This window comes from Gavialis gangeticus, unplaced genomic scaffold (genome assembly GCF_001723915.1).
Source record: "Gavialis gangeticus isolate Ggan-Ray unplaced genomic scaffold, GavGan_comp1, whole genome shotgun sequence".
NCBI lineage: Eukaryota > Metazoa > Chordata > Crocodylia > Gavialidae > Gavialis > Gavialis gangeticus.
The window spans coordinates 25,586,091-25,606,768 of record NW_017729031.1 but is presented as its reverse complement, the minus strand read 5'-3'; the positions used below and the strand labels follow the sequence as shown (position 1 = coordinate 25,606,768).

The following is a 20,678-nucleotide window of genomic DNA, read 5'->3' as shown; positions in this document are numbered from 1 at the left end:
AACTTCCAAGCGAAGTGGTGCTGGCTTCTACCCTGGGGATCTTTAAGAGGAGGTTGGATGAACACCTAGCTGGGGTTGTTTGACCCCAGTACTCTTTTCTGCCATGGCAGGGGGTTGGACTTGATGATCTGCTCAGGTCCCTTCCGACCCTACCAACTCTGAAACATGCCCCTCTTTCTGTCTGCCTTTGCCCCACTGTTTCAAGGTGGCTTGCCTTTGCTTTGGGGTGATGGGGGCTTTGGAGTGAGAGGGGTACTTCCCTTTGGGCATGCTCCCACTTATGCCAGGCTGAGAACGAGCAAGTGCAAGGGGGTGGTGCCTGTGGAGATGCATCAGCATCTCTGCAGTGCCCATGCATTTTGTTCCCTTGTTGGCTAAGCAGTGAAGGTAGATAGTGTATGTGGGATCATCTGCCAGCTCGAAATGATCCCAGACCACACTACTCACTTGCTTCTGGGGTGTGGGTGCATGTGTGGATGCTGCCATTTTCCTCTTTTCAGCAGGCAGAGCCATAGCAACTCAGCTGAGCTGCTTGCCTCTGCAACCTCTACCTCAGCCTCCTGTGAAGTGCCTTTGGGGGAAGGAGACTGGGATCTAGGGGAAACTTAAGGGGTGTGGAGCACAAACTCAGATGGTTCCCGCTCCTAACCCAGAATTTCCCTGGCTATAGCACTCAGCCCCAGAACCAGATCCAGCTCTTCCTCTGGCACTGCAAGGCTCAGCACGGGAAGTGAAATGGGGATGGAGGAGACTGCCATGCTGGTGCTGATGCTTGTTGTCATGGCGGTGGTGGGGGGATGTTATGGTTGGTGCTCTTGGAGGGGATGCAGACTCAGGCACAGGCAGCGGCAGTGGCACTGCTCCCCTCTCCTTGCTGCCTGTAGAACTGGAAGCCTCATTCCTGCTGGTTGTACGAAAGAGGCTGCATCTCAGTTTGTGGGGGGGGTTTACACCTCTCCCTCCACCCCTTCTTCCTCCCCTTCCTGAAGGCTTGCCATCTGCCTTTCCAGCACACTTCATGGTGTGTTTCATAGTGTCTTGCCTTTATAAAAATATATAAATGTATATGTGCCTTCTCATATAAATTATATAGTATAATATGCTGCAAGATATAAATGTATAAAAATAAAAAATATACAAATTTATCTGCCTTCCTATATAAATTCTATAGTATAATATCCAAAGAATTATTAAATTGAAATGAATAAATCAATGAATATAATAATAAAAGGGTCTAGAAAGAAAGGAAATGGTATTGCAGAATCCCACTTGCTAGGCTAGCGAGTAGGATATCATATCAATAGCAGGAGTAGCCTAGTTGTCTAACACTCCTGAGCTTCTGGAAGACACAGCTCAGTAGCTATCAGACCCCTAAGCAGAAAGCAGGCCAGTTCAAACAATGCTGCTTTTTATGCTGTTTTTCCATCCCTCCCCCAGAGCACTGAGATTGGAAGGGACCTCAGGGAAGGATCAGTCACTGGCCAGCTACACAGCCAATATCAGAGCAGTCCTTCTCCCCCCTCCCTCTCCTTACTTTCTGTTTCCCTGCAGGCAAGCCCAGCTTCAGATTTGAAACTCAAAACTTTTTGACTGCCTTGTTTCATTCTGAGGCTGTTTCGAAGCCCTTCATTTAATTTTGATTTCACTGTTTCGAGCTCAAAACAAATCGAAACAGCATTGAAATGAAACAGCCAGTGAAATTTCACACAGCCCTAGCAGTCACCCTTCTTCAGGCATAGGGAGTCTCTATGCCTGAAGAAGGGTGACTGCACCCAAAAGCTTGCCTAAAACTTTTTTTTCCAGCTACTCAGTTCATCTAATGAAAGATATCACTGAAAGAACCTTGCCTGTCTACATCCTTAGCCAGGGGTGGGCAATTATTTTGGGCGGAGGGCTGCTTACTGAGTTTTGGCAAGCCATTGAGGGCTGCATGACAGGCAGCCAGGGACAGATAAGTATTAATTTTCTAAATTTCTGGGGGGGCCCCCGAGGGCCGGACAGAATGGCCTGGCGGGCCACATCCAGCCCGCATGCTGCATTTTGCCCACCCCTGCCTTAGACCAACACAGCTACAACCAAAACCCCACCTATATTTAAGGACATTTTCTAATTCAGGATGGCACACACAGTTTAAAAGTACAATCAGATATCTGATCTGTAAATACACAGAAAAGCCTGCTTCATCTTCCAATTTAATTGGTATAAATCAGCTCTAACTGTAATATAAAGAAAGAGTTTACACTGGTCAAGAAGCAATGCTGCATCTGAAAAGGCAATAAAGCCTTCAACCAATTTCTGCTCTCATTCATAAAATTGTAAGTCCACACACTTGGTAGAGTAACTCTGGCTCTACCGTGGCTTAAGCAACATCAGAACACAATCCTATCTGCTTAAAACATTAAGGTCAGGTACAGACATTACACCTTTATTAGTTTAGGTGATGGGAAATCAGTCTCCACCTGTAATAGAACAGAAGTTTGGCAATATAGGCTGGCTTAAAAATGGCAGAACCATATCTAAGATTTTCCCTCCCCACTACCAAAGGGTTAATCTGTGTTCTGCCTGCTACCAATCTAAACTACACCACTTACAGAAAACCATGAGACTTAGACTGATTCTGCCTCAGGCTTCTGAATGTCTATACCTCCCTATATTTTAACTGCAATGAAGCACTTCATATTTTCAATAAGGTATTTTCCCTAAAGAACGTACACAATTAAGTGACCTACATCTCCTTTGCAAATTTCCATTAAATTCTGAAGGTAAGCTTTAGCAAAGACAAACATCAATCTAAAAACATTTTACCCTTGATTTTCTTCTTAATTTCATTACTTTGTAATGGAAAGATCATTGTTTCAAAATGTATAATTACACTATAGATAAATGCTTAATGGATTCACTCGGCAGAAGGAAAGCAATAAAATCTGCAAGGCTATTGCTTGATGGTCCTACCATCTAGAAAAAATAGATTAAAATAAAAGACGTTTGTACATACGTACTCTATGGCTGCTATTTGGTCCTTCACTTCCACTGATCCTAAGCAACGGTGAACTTCCTGTAGAATTTTGAGGCCTTGAAATCCACTCCCTCTGCCATCAAATCGTGCTATGATGACATTATCGGAGTTGACAAGCACTGAATCCCAGTCAATGTGAAACTTATCTGTAACCAACTGGCTGCCTGGAGCTTCATCACTGTAAATACCAACAGACCCAAGAAAAATGAAGGTTATTGACAATGCGATTCACCTTGCAGTTCTTCAATATTTTATTTAACCTAGATGGCAGAGTTCAGTCAGAGTTATGTAATCCAGATGCATTATTGTCCATTTAATCAATGCCATTCACATTAAACTGTGTGGTTATCCCCCATGGCAACAGTAAGCAAACGTATTTCTTTAATTGTATAACACAAACATATTAAAACTATAAATATTATTCAGTAGATGCACTATTTGGAAAACACAATAATCTAGATGCGCCGCACAGGCATTAGTAGCACAACTGTGAAATTACCATTAGGCCTTGTGGTCATTTGAATTTTGGAAACTGTTTTAGATATTGTTAACTCACTATACAGAGGCAGAAGGGACAACTCATTATAGAAGTCTGATCATAATTTAACAGAATATGTAATATTGCTTAGGAGAATGTTTTCTTAGAAAGCAAAAATAAGTGAATTATATCTTTCAATGGAATTTTGTGAAGCAGGCTGTAGAGGAGAGTTTATGCAAATATTGGATAAACTTATTTCTACCGGCAAAGTTTACAGTGAGTAATAGATGCAGGTAAAAATGGTACATTTATTTTATTACTGAAAGAAAAAAGGTTTACAGCAGAAAAGGTGGAAAGGAATGGGAGGAATCCAGTTTCTAGAGGAACGATAAGCATTTTCCATTGAAAGCAAACATACGTTTTTTTCATTCCAATGACAATAAAATGTCAATTTTAAAAGGGAGGCTTGTCATTATTTTTTTTTCCAAGATAAACACAGAAAAAGAGAGCAGGCTACCATGAAGTTGTACAAAATGCAAAATGCTTCTACAGACTGAATCTGCCAGTTGAATGCAAATTAAAATGTAAAAGTGTCTGTGCTGGCTGTATGGAAATTAGATTGGACAGTGTCTATGGGAATATTCTGTCTAGGGTGAAAGAAGGATGAAGACACAAATGATTATTTTGCTGAAAAAGTCTAAGCTTGAAAGAGTTACAGAAATAGGGGAAAAAATGCCATACTGTCCCTTCAATCATTGTTGCTTCATGCATACTGCTAGCTGTTGATTCAATGAGGCAATTGCTGTGGGTGACTGATAAGTCACCTGCAAACTTTCAAGCAACTTGTTAATTAGTATGGATATGACAAATGAATTTGTTTCCATCTTCAGTAACATCTGCTTTATTGATCTACCTATGATATCAGGAGTTGAGCTCCAGCTATGTTATTTTTCTACAACAGGAACAGGCACAGAATACGTATCCTACTGCTTACCCTAGGTTTTTTCACCTTGGCCTAACTATTCTCAAGGAAGGGCCCTGTTACATGGTAATCTTGGATGGCTCCTGGAGCTCTTAACACCTGGATTGTCTGCATATTAACACCTGAAACTGTTTTTTACCACTGCTTAGGTGGTTCAAAGTGATACCACTCCAGGGCAGGATTATGTCTGATCCATGTTACCCAACTTGTGTTACACTAAGGTGTAGCCACATTAGGCTAAACCGTAGTATAAACTTCCCACCTGCCTCCCCCACAACCCTGTTGGCCTGGATTGGGCCCACTACCCCCTCTACCCTCCCCGCATCCCAGATCCCTCTTCACTGCATCCCTGCTCTGCTTCCTTGTGGCTGCCTTTGCTGTCTGTCCTAGAGAAACAGGCAGGGAAGAGTTAACTTTCCTGCCTGACTCCTGCCACTGCTGCGCTCTGGGTGGGCTCTGCAGTGGTGGCTGGGCAGGCAGGTTAACCCTTCCCTGCCTACTCTCGAGTACAGACAACTCACTGAGTAGGGTGTAACAAGGCCTGAAGTTTTGCTAGTGACTTCAACAAAGGCCACTTTAATTCAGTGGTCAGCATTTTGGACAACCTCTCCTACATGTTGTCAGTTAGACAGGTAATCATATTTGCCTTTCATATATAATCATTCTATTCTTGATTGTTTTTGCTTATATTCGTGGTGCCAACCCAAATGAGTCCAAGCCAAAAAAAAAAAAAAAGATTTTTTTTTTCAGTTCTGCTTTTGAGGGCTCAGATGCACACTTTAAAGCTTCACTCTGCAACCATGAGGGCCAGAAAGAGCTTCACATGGCAGCTGAAGCTTTCACATATGTGAGCGATGATCCTTCTCCCAGGGTGAATGTCACCCCCTGAGCACTGAAACAGATCAGACCCATTGGTGCACACTCCCCAACTGGAGTAAGGCCTGAGCTGCAGTTTGTATTTGTATCCAATCTTTCCAGAGTTCAGTAGTCTATGGAATTAGCGTTTTGGTTTATGCTCGCTGCTAATTAAAATTTAATTATAATAAACTACTTTCAGCATTTCCCTGCTCATAAAAACAACACTAGTAGCATTCCAAGTGTGGAGCACAGCAAGACCATTCAGTGCCTTTCCCTGTCATGCCTTTTTTTTACAGGGTGTAGATTCGCCCTTCCAGAGCACCCCCTGTCCGATATATAAGATATTAGGGGTAAAGTCTGAGGGTCATGATGGCAAGGACTCGGATTATACTTGGGATTTATATAGGACTAGAAAACCCCTTTTGCCCTCCTAACCCTGTTCATGGATAGGCATAAACAAATCTGATGAGTGGACGCATTACACATATTTCACAGATGGCAAAATTAAAGCAAGTATCCAGAAGGGCCACATACAGTTACTCGCTCTTTTTTGGCCTCTTTTACATTCAACTCATTTGCATATGTGTAATTTACATCAGTTGTGAACACATATGTAAATTACACTGGGATTGAGAGGGGACAGAGGAACCGCTATTTGAGTTGATCAGACTTCACTAGGTGTTGTTACAGACCCCCGCCACTAGGACACAGGGCAGCAAGTATAGCTTGCAGCAGGACCTATGAAAAGGGGGAATGGGAGTACAGATGTCCAGGCCCCTAAGCATCAGGGCCCTGCAAAATCATATCACTGCCTATTCCCTGTTTCTAAAATGGGAAGAGGCACTTTCCCTATATTTGGACGAACCAAATATTTCTCACTTCCTGTACTGTTGGCCTATAACAAATGTCTACCTCTGATACCTGAAGACATATGACAATTATATTACATGGCATTTACTTCCACTGGAGTAGTATTCCCCTTCTTTTTAACTTGGGTAATTCTACATTGGATCCAAATAAATTGCATTGCTGTAGATCTGTAGTTGTGTCTCTACTCCTTTGTTATGCTTGTGTAAAGCCTGATTATAATGATGTAAATGGATGAAGTGCTTAAGCAGTGTTTCTTAATGGGTACTAAACAGCAATATCATTGTACTCCCTAACAATGGAACAACAAGAAAAGTGGAATTAAGTGAAGATGTAATCACCTAATAATTCTTCTCTTTATTTTTTGCTACTTGCATATAAGCAGCATTTTTATATTTGCCCAACTTTCAAAATTCAGACCCACTTGGTCTGCACCCTTAATACTAGTGACACGCATAAGCCTGCAGTGCCAGCAGAGCTGGGGATGATTCAGGACCACTGCTGAAGTTCACCATTGAGATGCCATTTAAACAGACAGAAACTATCAATAATATACCGATATCATTGACCTTAGTGGGCAATTTGTATGCTTCTTGCAGTATAGTCACACACACCTCAGACTGTCTGGAAAAAGCAGCAGCTCATCATCTGGTGGTTGGTATATTAGAAAGGAGGAAAAACTTCTCTTTTTGAATCTTTAACCAGAACACTCAGTTAAAGCCTATGCATTACTCTGAAGAGTGACAATTTCTGTTGTGCTATCCTAAGCACTACATCTCTGACATATTCCCTTCATAACTGTGCAAAATCTGGTTCCACCTAGTTAATCTGTTACAAATTAAATGGGGGTGATTTTGTTGGTGACTTTCCTGGAAGTGAAAAGGAGGACCAAAGGTGAGGAAACAATTATTTTAAAGGACTTGAAGAGTTATTGCTGATTGCACTATATAAATATTATTTCCCCTAATGTTTGTTTCCACACAGTTTTCACAAATTTGTGGAACAAAATCAAAACTCCTGATATGACCCTATGAATCTGGCACGTATGAAAAAAATCCATAACTGCAAATATAAATTGATGAGGGGAAACTATGGTATGGATAATAAGTTTGGTCAATGGAGGAAGACTGACATTGAAACACATTTTACTGCACATTCAGTTTGTATGAATGACCTTCTGACATGGCTGTACTACCAGAAATACCCATTGTTATCAATAAGAGGGCCCCTCTATACATGCAGGTAAAGGTGCAATGGGATCTAATGCAGGATCCACACAGTCGCCCTCCTGCCATGTCACACAAGTATGCCAGGAACTGTGGTGTTGTATCATGCATTACGTTTCAGCTGATGGGGCTCCCAGCCACAGAGGAGCCCCTGCTACATGTGCAAATTAAAGCTGGATGGCAACCAGCTATAAAGTTAGCACACATTTTTGAGGTGTAACATTATAGTTGATTAATAGTTTCCTAGAACAGTTATTGGCACTGAAACCACACAACATCAAGCGTCTTCTCCCTGTTCGCATTCCCTGTTGGACTGTGTCTAGAAAACAGTCCATTTGCAGCTGTACAAACCAAATGTATTTACTTTTGAGTAAAACAAAAACAATAAAAAAAGTCCAAAGAGCTTATGTTATCTAGTCAGTGCCTGATAGATGGAAATGAACAAGAGGTGATAATGCACGGCCACATTTAATATTCTTAAAACGGCCATAAACTATATTAAGGGATTGTGACTCTTAAGCCAGAACTTTGAAAAGTGAAGATATTGAGCCTGCTCTGTTCACTTCACACATACACCCAGATAATCAGGTCATCTATGGTTTTCCCTGCAGTGCCATCCCCCCCGCTAAGAAGGATGGCTTAGGTGCAGAAGGAGCCTGGTCCAACTCCTCCTGACTCTTTTTTGGAGTCCTGGTCCAAGAGTCAACAGCCCCAGGGATGCTCATGGCACAAGTAGCACCAGAACTGCCTTGTATGGGAAACAGCTGGGGAAAGCTGCCTTCCAGCTCCTGTCTGGGATGTTCACTATCAGGGCCCTTGGACATAACCAGATGTTTAAAAAATGGGGGTGGGGAATCCCAGAAGAGTAACAAAAGCAGTGTTTGCACAAGACTCTATGGAAAAGCAACATTAAAAGGGCAGAAAATCACTGCTGTACCAACTGGGGGAAAAGTGTCAGAATTAGTTAGCAGGCTAGCAAGCAAAACCCACAAAAGCATTGGCATGAGTAAACCAGCTGCACAACTGCAGGATTCCCCCAAAATTAAGCTTCACAGCCATTGCAGGGGGGAGAACTAACACCACCAGATGAAAAGGACCTCTGGGACATCCTACCTGCAAACCTAGTAGAATAAGGTAGATTCTACCACGCATTTTCCTGCTGCACCATGTGTCAGTGAATTGTTCTATTGCTTGTAACAGATGTCATTTAAAACAAATGATGTCTCTCCCAGCAAATGAAAGCTCCAAAAAAGGCCTATTAACATATGGTTGTGATCATACCCAGGATCTGCATATCCTAACAGTTATATTATGCCTCCTTAAGTTCCTGCTATTTAAATAGGTGATGGCATTTTACATTGTTATTCTTGTGCCACTTTCCACCTGATGGTCTGAATCTTGCAGTCTCTGCAGTGCATTAGACTTGGGCCTTCTCCCAAACGGACCTGATGGCTTGATTAAGGCCCACATCTGTCACCATTTCAATAGGGTCTGACATGATTCAGCCACTTCAGCAACTGCTTGTAAAGAAGTATAAGCAAATATTTAATGCTTCTCGTACTGTAAGGTATTTGTTGGCTACTCAGAGGGGTACTGCCTGAGGATTTTGTGTCTGCCTGAGGAGATCAGATCAGTCTTTTTACTGGTTCAGCTTTACTATATTCACTTATGGTTTGGACATTTTTAAATGGCATTAAATAATAAAAGCTGACTTTTAGGAGGCATTATCTACAGATTTTGAAGGAATGAGGTTAATTATGCTCAAGAAAAAAAATAAAGAATGATTATCACCTCTCACTTTATTAGCCAGATTAAATGCCAGAGTCTTTAGTTAATCATTTCCTGTGTGTTACTTGGGAGTGTATCTTCCAAATTTTTAAATGAGTAAGGTGAACCATAATGAGAAAAATCAAGGATCTGAAATTTAAACTTTGATCCTAATTATATAGAAAAGAGATAATAATCAGTCTTTCAAGCAATTACTATACACCTCTCTAATCTATAGCTACAGTGCATGCATTATATTTGAGGGAAACTGAGTGTGAAATGTATTAGTAGACACAGATGAAGAAATGGAAGAATGGATGGTGTTATAATCTATTTAGCATTTTATGGTCTATGTATCACAATGCACAAAAGAAAAATAGGGCTAGCCAGACATAACTGGCTCTGAGCAAGGCTTGTTCATTTAAGAGAGAGTCTGGTGATAGGAGCAAACATAAATGAGTACTATGCACTTCTATCTCAGCCTCTCAAAATACTTCTCTAACATTAAGGGTTTAAGGATCACAACACTTGTTACGCTGCACCTCATTATTTCACAGCAAAGGAAGCAATGTTAGTTTTCTCCAAATTCTGATATTAGGATGGTGCCTTACCAGGGCAGCATTGTACAAAGTAAAAATTGTCTCCTGCCCTACAAGGGCATACAATCCAGTCATGATTTATAAAATACACTTATCTCTGAGCCAAGGATGCAAGTCTCCAAGGCCCAACCATGAGAAGAGAATCCAGACAGAAATCCTGGGACAACACATATAGCTAGACTGGACCCCACAGGCATATTGTAGGCCAGACACCACCCCTCCCCAGAAAGAAGACCAGAAATCTGCATCATTAGCAGCTGGTAAGCAAGTTTTAAATACACAATTAACCGCAGACAGCTTGGCCCCAGAGTAGTGATACATCAAGTGACCCTATTATTTCTCTTAAATTCTTCTTTCCCTTCTCCCTCTGTTTTCATTTGCATATTGCAACCTTGCTGATGTAAGCGCTTTAAGCCGTTTCATAAGTACAGATGATTACAAGTCAAATGACACCTCAGTGTTTCAAACTGTAACAGGGCTCCATAAATATTTTTCTTTGGAAAGAAAGAGGAAGACAACAAAGCATTATTACCAACGTTATCAGTCACAAACATTCAGTTTTTCCTTCTAGCACCTACATGACCCTATATCACCTTTGAGACCATGGGCAAGAAAGCAGTATGGCTGGTCAGCAGCCTTGAAAAGTTGCTTTGCTTATTTGCCATTAAAATGATCTGCTCATGGAAGAATCCTACCAGGGCTTCAGAAGGGAGATGGTGTTTCTAAGTCAGTCATACAAGTACCACTCCAAGGGCAGGATGCATGACATCATGTTTTCAACCAATTGGCTAATCGGCTCTATCTCAAATTGCCTGATATCTCTCGTGGAAGTACAGTATTGCTTTTGGGAGGTGTTATTCAGGTAGTGAAAAGAAGGAAGATGTCATTGGCCAGGTAGGTCAGATGGTTAAAATACCCAGCATGCATACAGACATATAACTCTTCCAGTTTAAGGACTGGCCCGACCAACGATTTGCCTGCAAATCTTGGACTCAGTGGCTGCGTTCACACAAGCACGGATATTTGTTTCCCTGGGGACAAGTAGCAGTGGCACACCTTGTGCCCGTGCCGTGTGTCCTCTGGAGTGTGGGAGGTCACCCTGGGTGGGGCAGGGTAAGCCAAGACCAGCAACTGTGCTGGTCCCAGCGGCCTTACCTGTGCCACCCTGCTTTTTTTTTTGCCCCCACGATTTCCCAGGGCCAAAAACCCTCCCTGAGCTGCCTGCATGTGTGATGTGTGGTGCCACAGATGGGCCTTCAGCGCCAAATACCGCATGCCCGTGCTTGCCTGGATGTAGCCTGTGGACACATCTACACATGCAATTTATACAACTATATTCTGGCTAAATTTGGGTCAAAGTAAACTAATCCCAACATCACTGTTTACACATGCATTTGCACATACTGTTGCACATGCTGCTGTTTGCACATGCTGCTGGATAACACTTGTATCTGATAGGACTATCCAGCAGCACAGTCAATTAGTTTACTGCACCCTAACTGCTGCACATGTGCAGACAGTAGCACTTTACTGCCCAGCAAATTAGTGTGCAAATCAGTATTTCATGTAGATGTGCCCAGTGTGGCAACTGTCCCACAGACAGAACCCACACCAACTCCAGTGGGATTTCCAAACCCTCAGGCCCCACTCTGGTTCATCTGAAACAATAAGAAGGGATTTGGTGAACTAAATTCAGAGTTTCTATCAAGATGAGCTGTGGAATATTGGTTTTCCTTCTTTAGGGGGATGGGAAGATGAGCAACATTAAATGAACTAGAGCAGGTCTCATGTCAGACTGCCAGTATTGACTTTTCATTACCATGTGGAGGGATTTCTAAATATATCTCCTGTTAACAGAATGCTGAGAATTCAGCACAGTAAAAGGAGGGGATTAAGCTGAAAAGAAGCAGAAATTCAGTATTACGAAGCCAGAGAGACTACAATTTGTATTTGTCAATGTGGCATTTTCCTTCCCACTTGAAAAAGCTACAACATAATGACTTTCCAGGCATAATTATTTGGTAGCATTAAGGTATTGTTGACAGCCTGCTCACTGGGACTTACATAGATCTCTAACCTTGACAAGGCCAGAACTCAAATACTGCCTTAGTATCACCCTGGGCAAACCGAACTTCTGCAGAAGAAACACTCTAAAATTCTCCCAAGCTCTGTTTTCATATATATAAAGGATGCCCAGTTATGGAAGGACCTTCTCTTTTGTGTTCCTCAGATTTTTATTAATGTGCAATATATCCTTCTCCTTTGCTGTCTTCTGGCTCACTGTATGATTTCACAGATAATTAAATATATGTTGTCAATACATTTAAGACCAAAAAATGCAAGGTTCTTCACCTTGGAAAGAAAAACCTGCAGCATCCTTATAGGCTCGGCAGTGCTATGCTGGCTAGCACTACGGAAGAAAGAGACTTGGGGGTCACCATTGACCACAAGATGAACATGAGCCTGCAATGCAATGCTGCGGCTACTAAAGTGACCAAAACGCTGGCTTCCATCCACAGATGCTTCTCAAGCAAAATCCCGGGACGTCATTCTCCCCTTGTACTCGGCCTTGGTGAGGCTGCAACTGGAGTACTGCGTCCAGTTTTGGGCCCCACAATTAAAAAACGATGTGGAGAAGCTTGAGAGAGTGCAGAGAAGAGCCATGCACATGATCAGAGGTCAGAAAAGCAGACCTTATGACGACAGGCTGAGAGCCATGGGGCTCTTTACTGGAAAAGCGCAGGCTCAGGGGTGATCTGATGGCCACCTATAAGTTTATCAGGGGTGACCACCAGGATCTGGGGGAACGTTTGTTCACCAGAGCGCCCCAAGGGATGACAAGGTCGAATGGTCATAAACTACTGCGAGACCATTTCAGACTGGACATAAGGAAGAATTTCTTTACTGTCCGAGCGCCCAAGGTCTGGAACATCCTGCCATCGGAGGTGGTTCAAGCACCTACACTGAACACCTTCAAGAGAAATTGGATGCTTATCTTGCTGGGATCCTATGACCCCAGCTGACTTCCTGCCCTTTGGGTAGGCGGCTGGACTCGATGATCTTCCAAGGTCCCTTCCAGCCCCAATGTCTATGAAATCTATGAAAACTTATATAATGAACTCTTCTTGAAAGACACTTTCTAAATTCCAAACATCTCTCTAAGTTCCCTGATTTTCAGGAAAAGAAAAAAAAATTTTTTTTGTGACTATATGTTAAAATTCCACTGGCCTTCAAATTATGGAGTCTGTTGATCCTTCCCAACTCCCTACGATCTAAATACGCTTCATAATGTGCACTACCAAACACTCTTCTCTCCCTCGTCTCATAAGACAAAGTATCTGTAAAAACTACTGAAGTTAGAGATTCAGTCATTGGTTCAGTTTAAACGTAGTTCCAGTTTTCCAACATAGGCACTTGCATCACAAATTTGGCTGCCAAATCAGTATTTTTTTTTATTGCCTGTTTACAAAGCAACACCTAAGAACCAAACAGAATGATCAAATATAATAATTCTGGAGAGCTTATTTAGAAGAAAATTTGGTCTTGTAAGAATAATTGTGAGTCCTTTAAGAGGAGGCTAGATGTACAGCTTGCTGGGGTCGTTTGACCCCAGTACTCTTTCCTGCCAGGGCAGGGGGTCGGACTCGATGATCTGTTCAGGTTCCTTCCGACCCTAGAAACTATGAAACTTTGGTCATTACCATTAAAAGGAAGCACATTTCAGCCAGTCACATAATTTAAAATCTCATTGGGGGTTACATTTTCAACCATGTGAATAGAAACCATAGCTATAAAGGAGTATTGATTTCCTCCCCTCCATTCCTGTTAATAAGATTCACACTATTAATTCTATCCACAAAGAGCTGATGGGATATCTACCCCAAGGCTAAAAAGGTTCAATGTCATAATGCAAGCAGTATAAATACACTCCCACGTTTGTTAAGAATTTCAAATCCAGTCTAGGGGCACCAGTGGGAAAAAAGATATCCCCAACTTCTCAACTCTTACAGTAAGCCCTTAAGTCAGACTTTTTTCTAACGTGGCTGCTTTTTACCAGTAATATACGTCAGGAATTACCAATGAGTGAAAGAATTAAATATGGCTAATTATGTATCCTGGGCTGAATCATAGCTGCCTGAAACTAAATATATGAAAGGAGAGGATTGCATATACAGGAAACCTCTTCCCTATCTCATCCGGCACCCATCAGTCCCTGAGAAAAAAACCTAGTAAAACAAGTTGGGGGAAGTATTGAAGACATTAGACTTATCTAAGCACATTGGAGGGAGGATGATGATTTCTTTTCTCCACCCCAAACATCCTCCCTAGAAGCAAATAAAGAAGGTTGGCTTTGAAAGAAAAACAAGCTAGGTTGCTTCCTACAAATATAGCACAGGCTGCCAGTGAATACCTTCTTCCCACAAAGACTTTCTACTGATCTCCAAGGACTTTGTAACATGCCCATAATATCCCCAGCCACTGCTGTACAAATAGTACACCTCTCACCTACTCCAAACTGAGTTCTGCACTAGGAGCCCAGGCACGGCTTACAAATCCTATCTGTGTTATCAGTGACTTAACAGAAGACCACACTTCAGGTTCTCAGGGAACGTGTAAACCCATTTGGCTCCATGAAAGACAGGAAAACTACTACCAGTTACACCAGTTGAATCCCTGCGCCTTCATGGATACATAACTTGATGTGCATTTATGCACACAAGTTCACAAGTTTTCTTTACAACAAAACACATAAAATAGCGTCTTCCCAGGTCACACTTTTGATTTATCAACACAAGAACTTGGCTGTAAAGAAAGTAATATTTTTCCTTACACCTACACAAACATCAATACAGATTTACACTTACAAAAGAAAGAGATCTGAACACTTTCTAAATATCCCCATTTCCCTACTTTAATTATTGTTTGTAATGATCCTGGATACTCACATTAGTAACAGAAGAGCATACTGGTTTCGATCTGTGAAATCCTTTGGAAGTGACAACTGTAAAGGAAGTTCTTTTAAGAAAAGAGCAAAACATTAAAGGCTGGTAGTTACACAGATGAAAAATAGTAATAGTTGCAGAAAGTTGGGGTTTGTGAAAATAACATTTTGCTAAATTTACCGTAGTCCTCAATGTGAAGCATTTTGATTTCTCTCCGGAAATGTTTTTTTTTCAAAGTAGCTTCTTTCAACACAACGTTACTTTCCAATATGTGAAAATCTGTAGAAAACAACAAGAGACAGCAGAATAGAAAGTACAATAAATTACTGTACAAGACATAAAGTAATATACCAACAAAAAAACAAAGGGAGAGAGAAATATTTATGATGTTAAAACTATTAATAAATTCCTTCTTTCAATATGTTTTATAAGGAGACATCTTTGCCACTAAAAAACCAAGCAATCCGCTTAATTCAAAAGATGCATCTATTCTGTGTTCTGGCTTCAGCAGCCTCTGTTTTCACTAGATATTAAAGACGTTGCCTTATGGTGCATTGGTGTGCTAAGTGGAAAGAGAGATACACACCCTCTCCTCTGCCTACTGTAGCATCCAGTTCAATGCAGTTACTAACTAGAATCACCGAAAGAAGGACCAGAAGGGACCTATAAGATCATCAAGTCTGGTCCCCTGCTACTGTTTATGAAACCTACTGGGAGCTGATGGTTATTTAGGACAGACTGATTTTTTTGAGGAATATTTTAGGGCCCCAGAGCCCATGATCAAAAGACTTCCCAAAATGGATACTTCATAAAAGGAACCAGGAAAGGGACCTGGGAGAGTAAACAGTATAACTTTTAGGACCAGATGTAAGAAGCCTGTTCCTTTCACCACTCTCTCAGACATTTTACAGGCTGTTGTTCAGTAAGGGAGTAGTACCCAAGACACCTTTACATAAGGCCACTTCACTGAATGCTTTCTCTCTCACACCATTTAGCACGGTGCAAGAACACAACTTGGATAAAACTGCAACAAGTTTTGAAGCAATCCTTTTGCACTTGGGTGAAAGATTGCTTGCTCTTCTTCTTTCCTAACCTCACTACTTTAATGTGGATTTTTAAAATCATATATCCTCATTTGGGACAGTAAATGATAATCTAACTATAGGGGCAGGAGTAGACAAAACAGGGGCCCTAAACTGAAGCAGTGGGTTTTAAAAAACACTTCTTTAATTTAGGGCTGATTACACCCCCCCATGTCACGCACACACCCCACTGACTTACCTGCCTCTCTGGTGAGGAGGGAAGGTGAGCTGTGGGCAAAGCGGTCCCTAGGCTGTGTGGGGTGGGGGGAGGCCTGTGCTTCCCTCTGTGGCAGCGGCAGCCCCCCGCAGGCAGCACCTACCTGTAGGCACCCAGCTTGGGTGGTCCTGGGGGGCACCGCAGCCATGGAGGGAAGCACTGGGCCTCCGCGCAGCTCAGGCAGGCAGGCTCCAGGGGAAAAAAAAGATCTGGCTCCCCGCTTTTATTGGGTGGAGCCTGCCTTCCCGGGCTGCTACCAGGCTGCCTGCAGGGCTTCCTGCAGAGCCAAGGAGCTGCACGGAGGCCGGTGCTTCACCCCATGGCTGTAGGGCAGCAAACTAAAACTCCTCAGATAAATTTTAGTTTGCAGCACCCCAAGTCATGTAAGGCACATTACACCACTGAATTTCCTACAGTGGCTGGAATTAATGCGCCATACGCTGCTGAGGCATGCAAACACTGACACCATTAAAGTGGTGCAAAAGCATTTAGCCCACTTTAAAGTGTCATGCACACAGGACTCTCGTTTCGTCTACACACGGCTATTGGAATGCTAATTCAGGCAGTTGATCAAGATGTTCTATAATTATAGTTTTAGGATATAAAAATTGAAGTAATCTTTAATCATGCTCTCACTGTTGTATTATATAAAGGGGATTATCTAATCCTGCACTGAAAAATTATGGATAAATCATAATTCTCATTACTGTTTTCTTTTTGTTGTTGTTACTAGTACACAATCTCTCTCTAGATATACTGCCTTGTCTCCCTTCCAAAATGCCCGACATAAATCCTTCTTACATTTTTACTCTGGTTTGTCACAAATGGGAATTTTTGATACAAATAATACTGAGCCAGTTTCTATGCTCACAAACACTGGGTAAAGTTAATGAATTTCCACTGAACAATACCTGGCCTTTAGATCACGTTAGATAAAACTCCACCTTTCAGTTTTCTGCAGTAGTGAGTTTTGCAACTACTGAAAAGAGCTATATTAAAAATATGAAGGATGAGGGGAAGATGCTGATTATACTAATCTACTTAATTTTAAAAAGACTATCAAGATGCTGCAGATATTGTTGTATTTGGAAGTTTTGCTAGTAAGACATTTTTAGATGTGTAACAAGATCTTCTGCGGCAGGGTGCCAGGCACAAGCCCTAAGGAAAATGGGCTTTGAACTCTATGTTCCTGAGGACAATTTGCACTATCCTGGACCTCCCACATAAGTAAAAGCAGTTTAAAGATAGATTGAGGTAATGGCAGTTGGCCATTGCCTTGCAGAGCAGGAAATTACTTAATTGGTGGGATATCCTGCTACACTTAGCCCACGCATGTATGCTGACTGGTACTGAAGGTGGATAGGGTGGTTGTTGTAAGATCACAGAATCATAGGCAAGTAGGGCAGGAAGGAACCTCACAAGGCCTTCTAGTCCAGCCCCCCTGCCCAAGGCAGGATCACCTCTGATTACGCCTTCCCAGTCAAGTGTCTGTCGAACCTGCTTTTGAAAGTTTCTGTTAGGGTAGCAATATTTGGATCTTGGGGAGCACTGAGTGTCCAGCTGAATAAAGGCTTTTTCCAGCTTTTTCCAAAAGCTGCTGGTCACAAGGCAGGATGATATATTGAAAGTAACTAACTTTGCAAATGCTGAAAGGGCAAGTTACCACTTGCCTAACAAAAGAATAGGGTACGAATTGCATGATGTGTTGTGTAAGAACAGGATACAAACCAACAGCTATTGTTAGGAGATAAAGCAGAAGCAGGACCTTGGAGATGATGCTGAAGTCAGCAAGAAACCAGAAAGAACCAGCAAGAAATCACAATTTACCAGGAGGAGATGGGGTCAAAGTCTTAGGCATGTGCTCTTAGCAAAGAAGCATGTAAATGAATGAAATACATAGGCAATACCGTGCTAATGAAGCAAACAGTGAACAGAGGCAGAGCTTGAGATGGGAGGAGAAATGGGTGGAACTGCAGGAGGGACATAGGCAGGGTGAATGTTAATAAGTATGAAACCAAGGTGTATAAAATGTGGAAAGAACTAATGTTCACTGCTGCTCCCCTGGTTTCACGGGCTGTGTGTCTGTGAGGGAGCTTGCCCAAAGCGGTCTCCATTCTGTATGAAACTGTTGTAAGCAATGTGTGCTGGTGTTTGCTCCCTTCTTGCTCTGGCTAATGAGTAACAGGATCCATGGGCAATTGGATCGTGGTCTCCCTAGTTGTTGGGTGCCGCATGGGGTTGGGGTCTAACAGTTTCCAAGCATGGAGAATCCACAATTTCTCTAGGTAGCCTATTGCAATGCCCGACCACCTTCAGAGTCAAAAAGTTCCTCCTAATCTAGATCCTTAATTTCCCCTGCTGAAGTTTGAGGCCATTGCTCCTAGTCCTGTCCCTTACAGCCACAGACAAAAGAGAATCTCCATCCTCTCTATAACCACCCGTCGAGTATCTGAAGACTGTTATCAACCCCCTATCCCCTAGTCTTTTCTAAATAATGCTACTACTTTCACCCTTTCCTCATAAGACTTGCCTCCAAGGCCCCTAGTAATTTTTGTTGCCCTATGCTGGACTTTTTTCCAAATTGTCCATATATTTCTGGAAATGTGGGGCCCAAAACTGGACACACCAGAATACTGTTCACCAGAGCTGAATAGAGGGGAAGAATCACTTCCCTTGATTTACAAGTGACATTCCTGTTAATACAACCCAGGATGCTGTTGGCTTTTTTTTTTTTTACACCAAGAGCACACTGTTGGCTCACATTCAGCTTATAGTCCACTATAACCCCCAAGTTCTTAACTGCAGTATTGCAGCCAAGCCATTCGTTCTGCAGTCTATATTTCTGCAAGCAGTTATTCTGTCCTAAGTGAAAAACTTTTGCACTTGTCCTTGTTGAATCTCATTTGGTTGATTGTGGACTCATTTACCAGTCTATCCAGATCATTCAGGATTTTAGCTCTACCCTCTGGTGTGTCTACAATTCCACCAATCTTTCTGTCACCTGCAAATTCACTAAGCATGCACTCAATCCCATCATAGAAATCATTAATGAAGATTCTGAACAATATGGGACCCAGGACAAACCTCAGGGGGTTGATACCTCCTCCCAACTGGACATTGAGCCATTGAGGTCTACTCGCTGAGTATGATGATCCAACCAGTTACATCTCTGCCTTACAGTACTTTCATTTAGTCTATATTTATTTAAGCTATTAAAGAGGGTGCTGCAGGAGACAGTGTCAAAAGCCTTTCTAAAGTCAAGGCATGCCACATCCACTGCTCTCCCCTCATCCACAAAGCCTGTCACTTTGTCATAGAAAGAAATCAGGTTGGTCATGCATGACTTGCTCTTGGTGAATCCATGCTGACTGTTCCTGATCACCTTGTTCTCCTCTAAGTATTTCACAATGGATTCCTTCAGAACCTGCTCCATGATCTTTCCAGGCTGACTGATTCGGAGCCCTACACCACCAGAAGGTTCCTCTACATGAGGGACATTTTGATAAAGCCATGTCCTTTGAGTTTATGACTGTTGGTAGAGACAACATGGCTAGAAGTGAAAATGGAACAATGGAAGATATGACCCATCATATACTTCTTAATAAGTAAAACTTGAAATACAGAGGTACTGGGCATGCTCTCATAAAGACTCTATTTTTGGATCGCCCATTGAAAGTGCCATAGGAATCATTCTGAATTCGAACAAGTGTAAGCAAAGCAGGACTTGGCTTATTATCTGTAGGTCAAATTTGATGAGTAGCACTCAGAGATCTGTATCTTTCTCCGAGATAACTGGATTGAAACTTTAAAAATACATTTAAAAAAAAAATCAGAAGGCATATCATAATAAAAGTATAATTTATATAGTGAGTGAAGAGGTGAAGAAGAACCTGCCACCTAATTAACTCCAGTGTAAATAGAAGATGAAAGCTATGCATCTAGTATAACATGTATCTGAGAAATCTTGGCAAGCATCTAGTCACTTGATTAATTTCTTTCTCTTCTTATCACTTACAATCATGTTTGTTGCTAGAATATAATTAAGATAGGTCTGTAGAAATGAACTGCATTTTTTTTCCTTTGACTTGTAAAAATGGGAGACAGCAATAAGAAATCCAGTGGAATGGTGTGTACTCACTTTCAGGGTTATTCGTACTGTGCACACTCACAACCGGAACACCAGGTCCTAATATTTGCGGAAAAGAGAAAAAGTACAAAAACATAACATGGGAAATATTCCTAAAATGCTCATTCTTCATTCTGAACAATTCTTGAAAAACATGAACTTTTGGAAAGATACCGGAGACATACATGCAATTGAGTGACTATTCAGACACGTTGTTTAGTTGATTGTATTCTACCATTTTCTATCGGCTGCTTGGAGACCACTAAAATCCTGTTACTAAAAACTTAGGCCCCAGTCTGCTTTCCTTTTCAGGACCTAGCTGTCATTATATGGATTCAGACTCTTATTGCTATTTCAGTTTTTTCCTTTCCATCCCTAACATTCACAAGCCTTATTCTCTATTTGTATATGGCCTAGTTCTAAGGTCCTGAAATTTGATTGATCATAGTCACTTTAGAGTATGTCTCCACCACGTCTTTGGCGGGGGGGGGGGGGGGGGAATGGGGGGGGGGGGGGG

The 20,678-nt window shown here is 41.9% G+C and overlaps 1 protein-coding gene across 1 annotated transcript in view; it reads right to left on the bottom strand.

The window, feature by feature from the left end:
* The window catches only part of DPP10 (dipeptidyl peptidase like 10), a 531,248-nt gene that overhangs the window by 33,458 nt on the left and 477,112 nt on the right, over positions 1-20,678 (bottom strand). Inside the window, exons 17-20 of the mRNA XM_019522800.1 lie at positions 20,174-20,221; positions 14,917-15,015; positions 14,740-14,809; positions 3,000-3,194 (exon numbers count right to left, since the gene is read on the bottom strand). Coding sequence (XP_019378345.1) covers positions 3,000-3,194; positions 14,740-14,809; positions 14,917-15,015; positions 20,174-20,221 — 412 coding nt within the window. The remainder of the gene's footprint in view (positions 1-2,999; positions 3,195-14,739; positions 14,810-14,916; positions 15,016-20,173; positions 20,222-20,678) is intronic.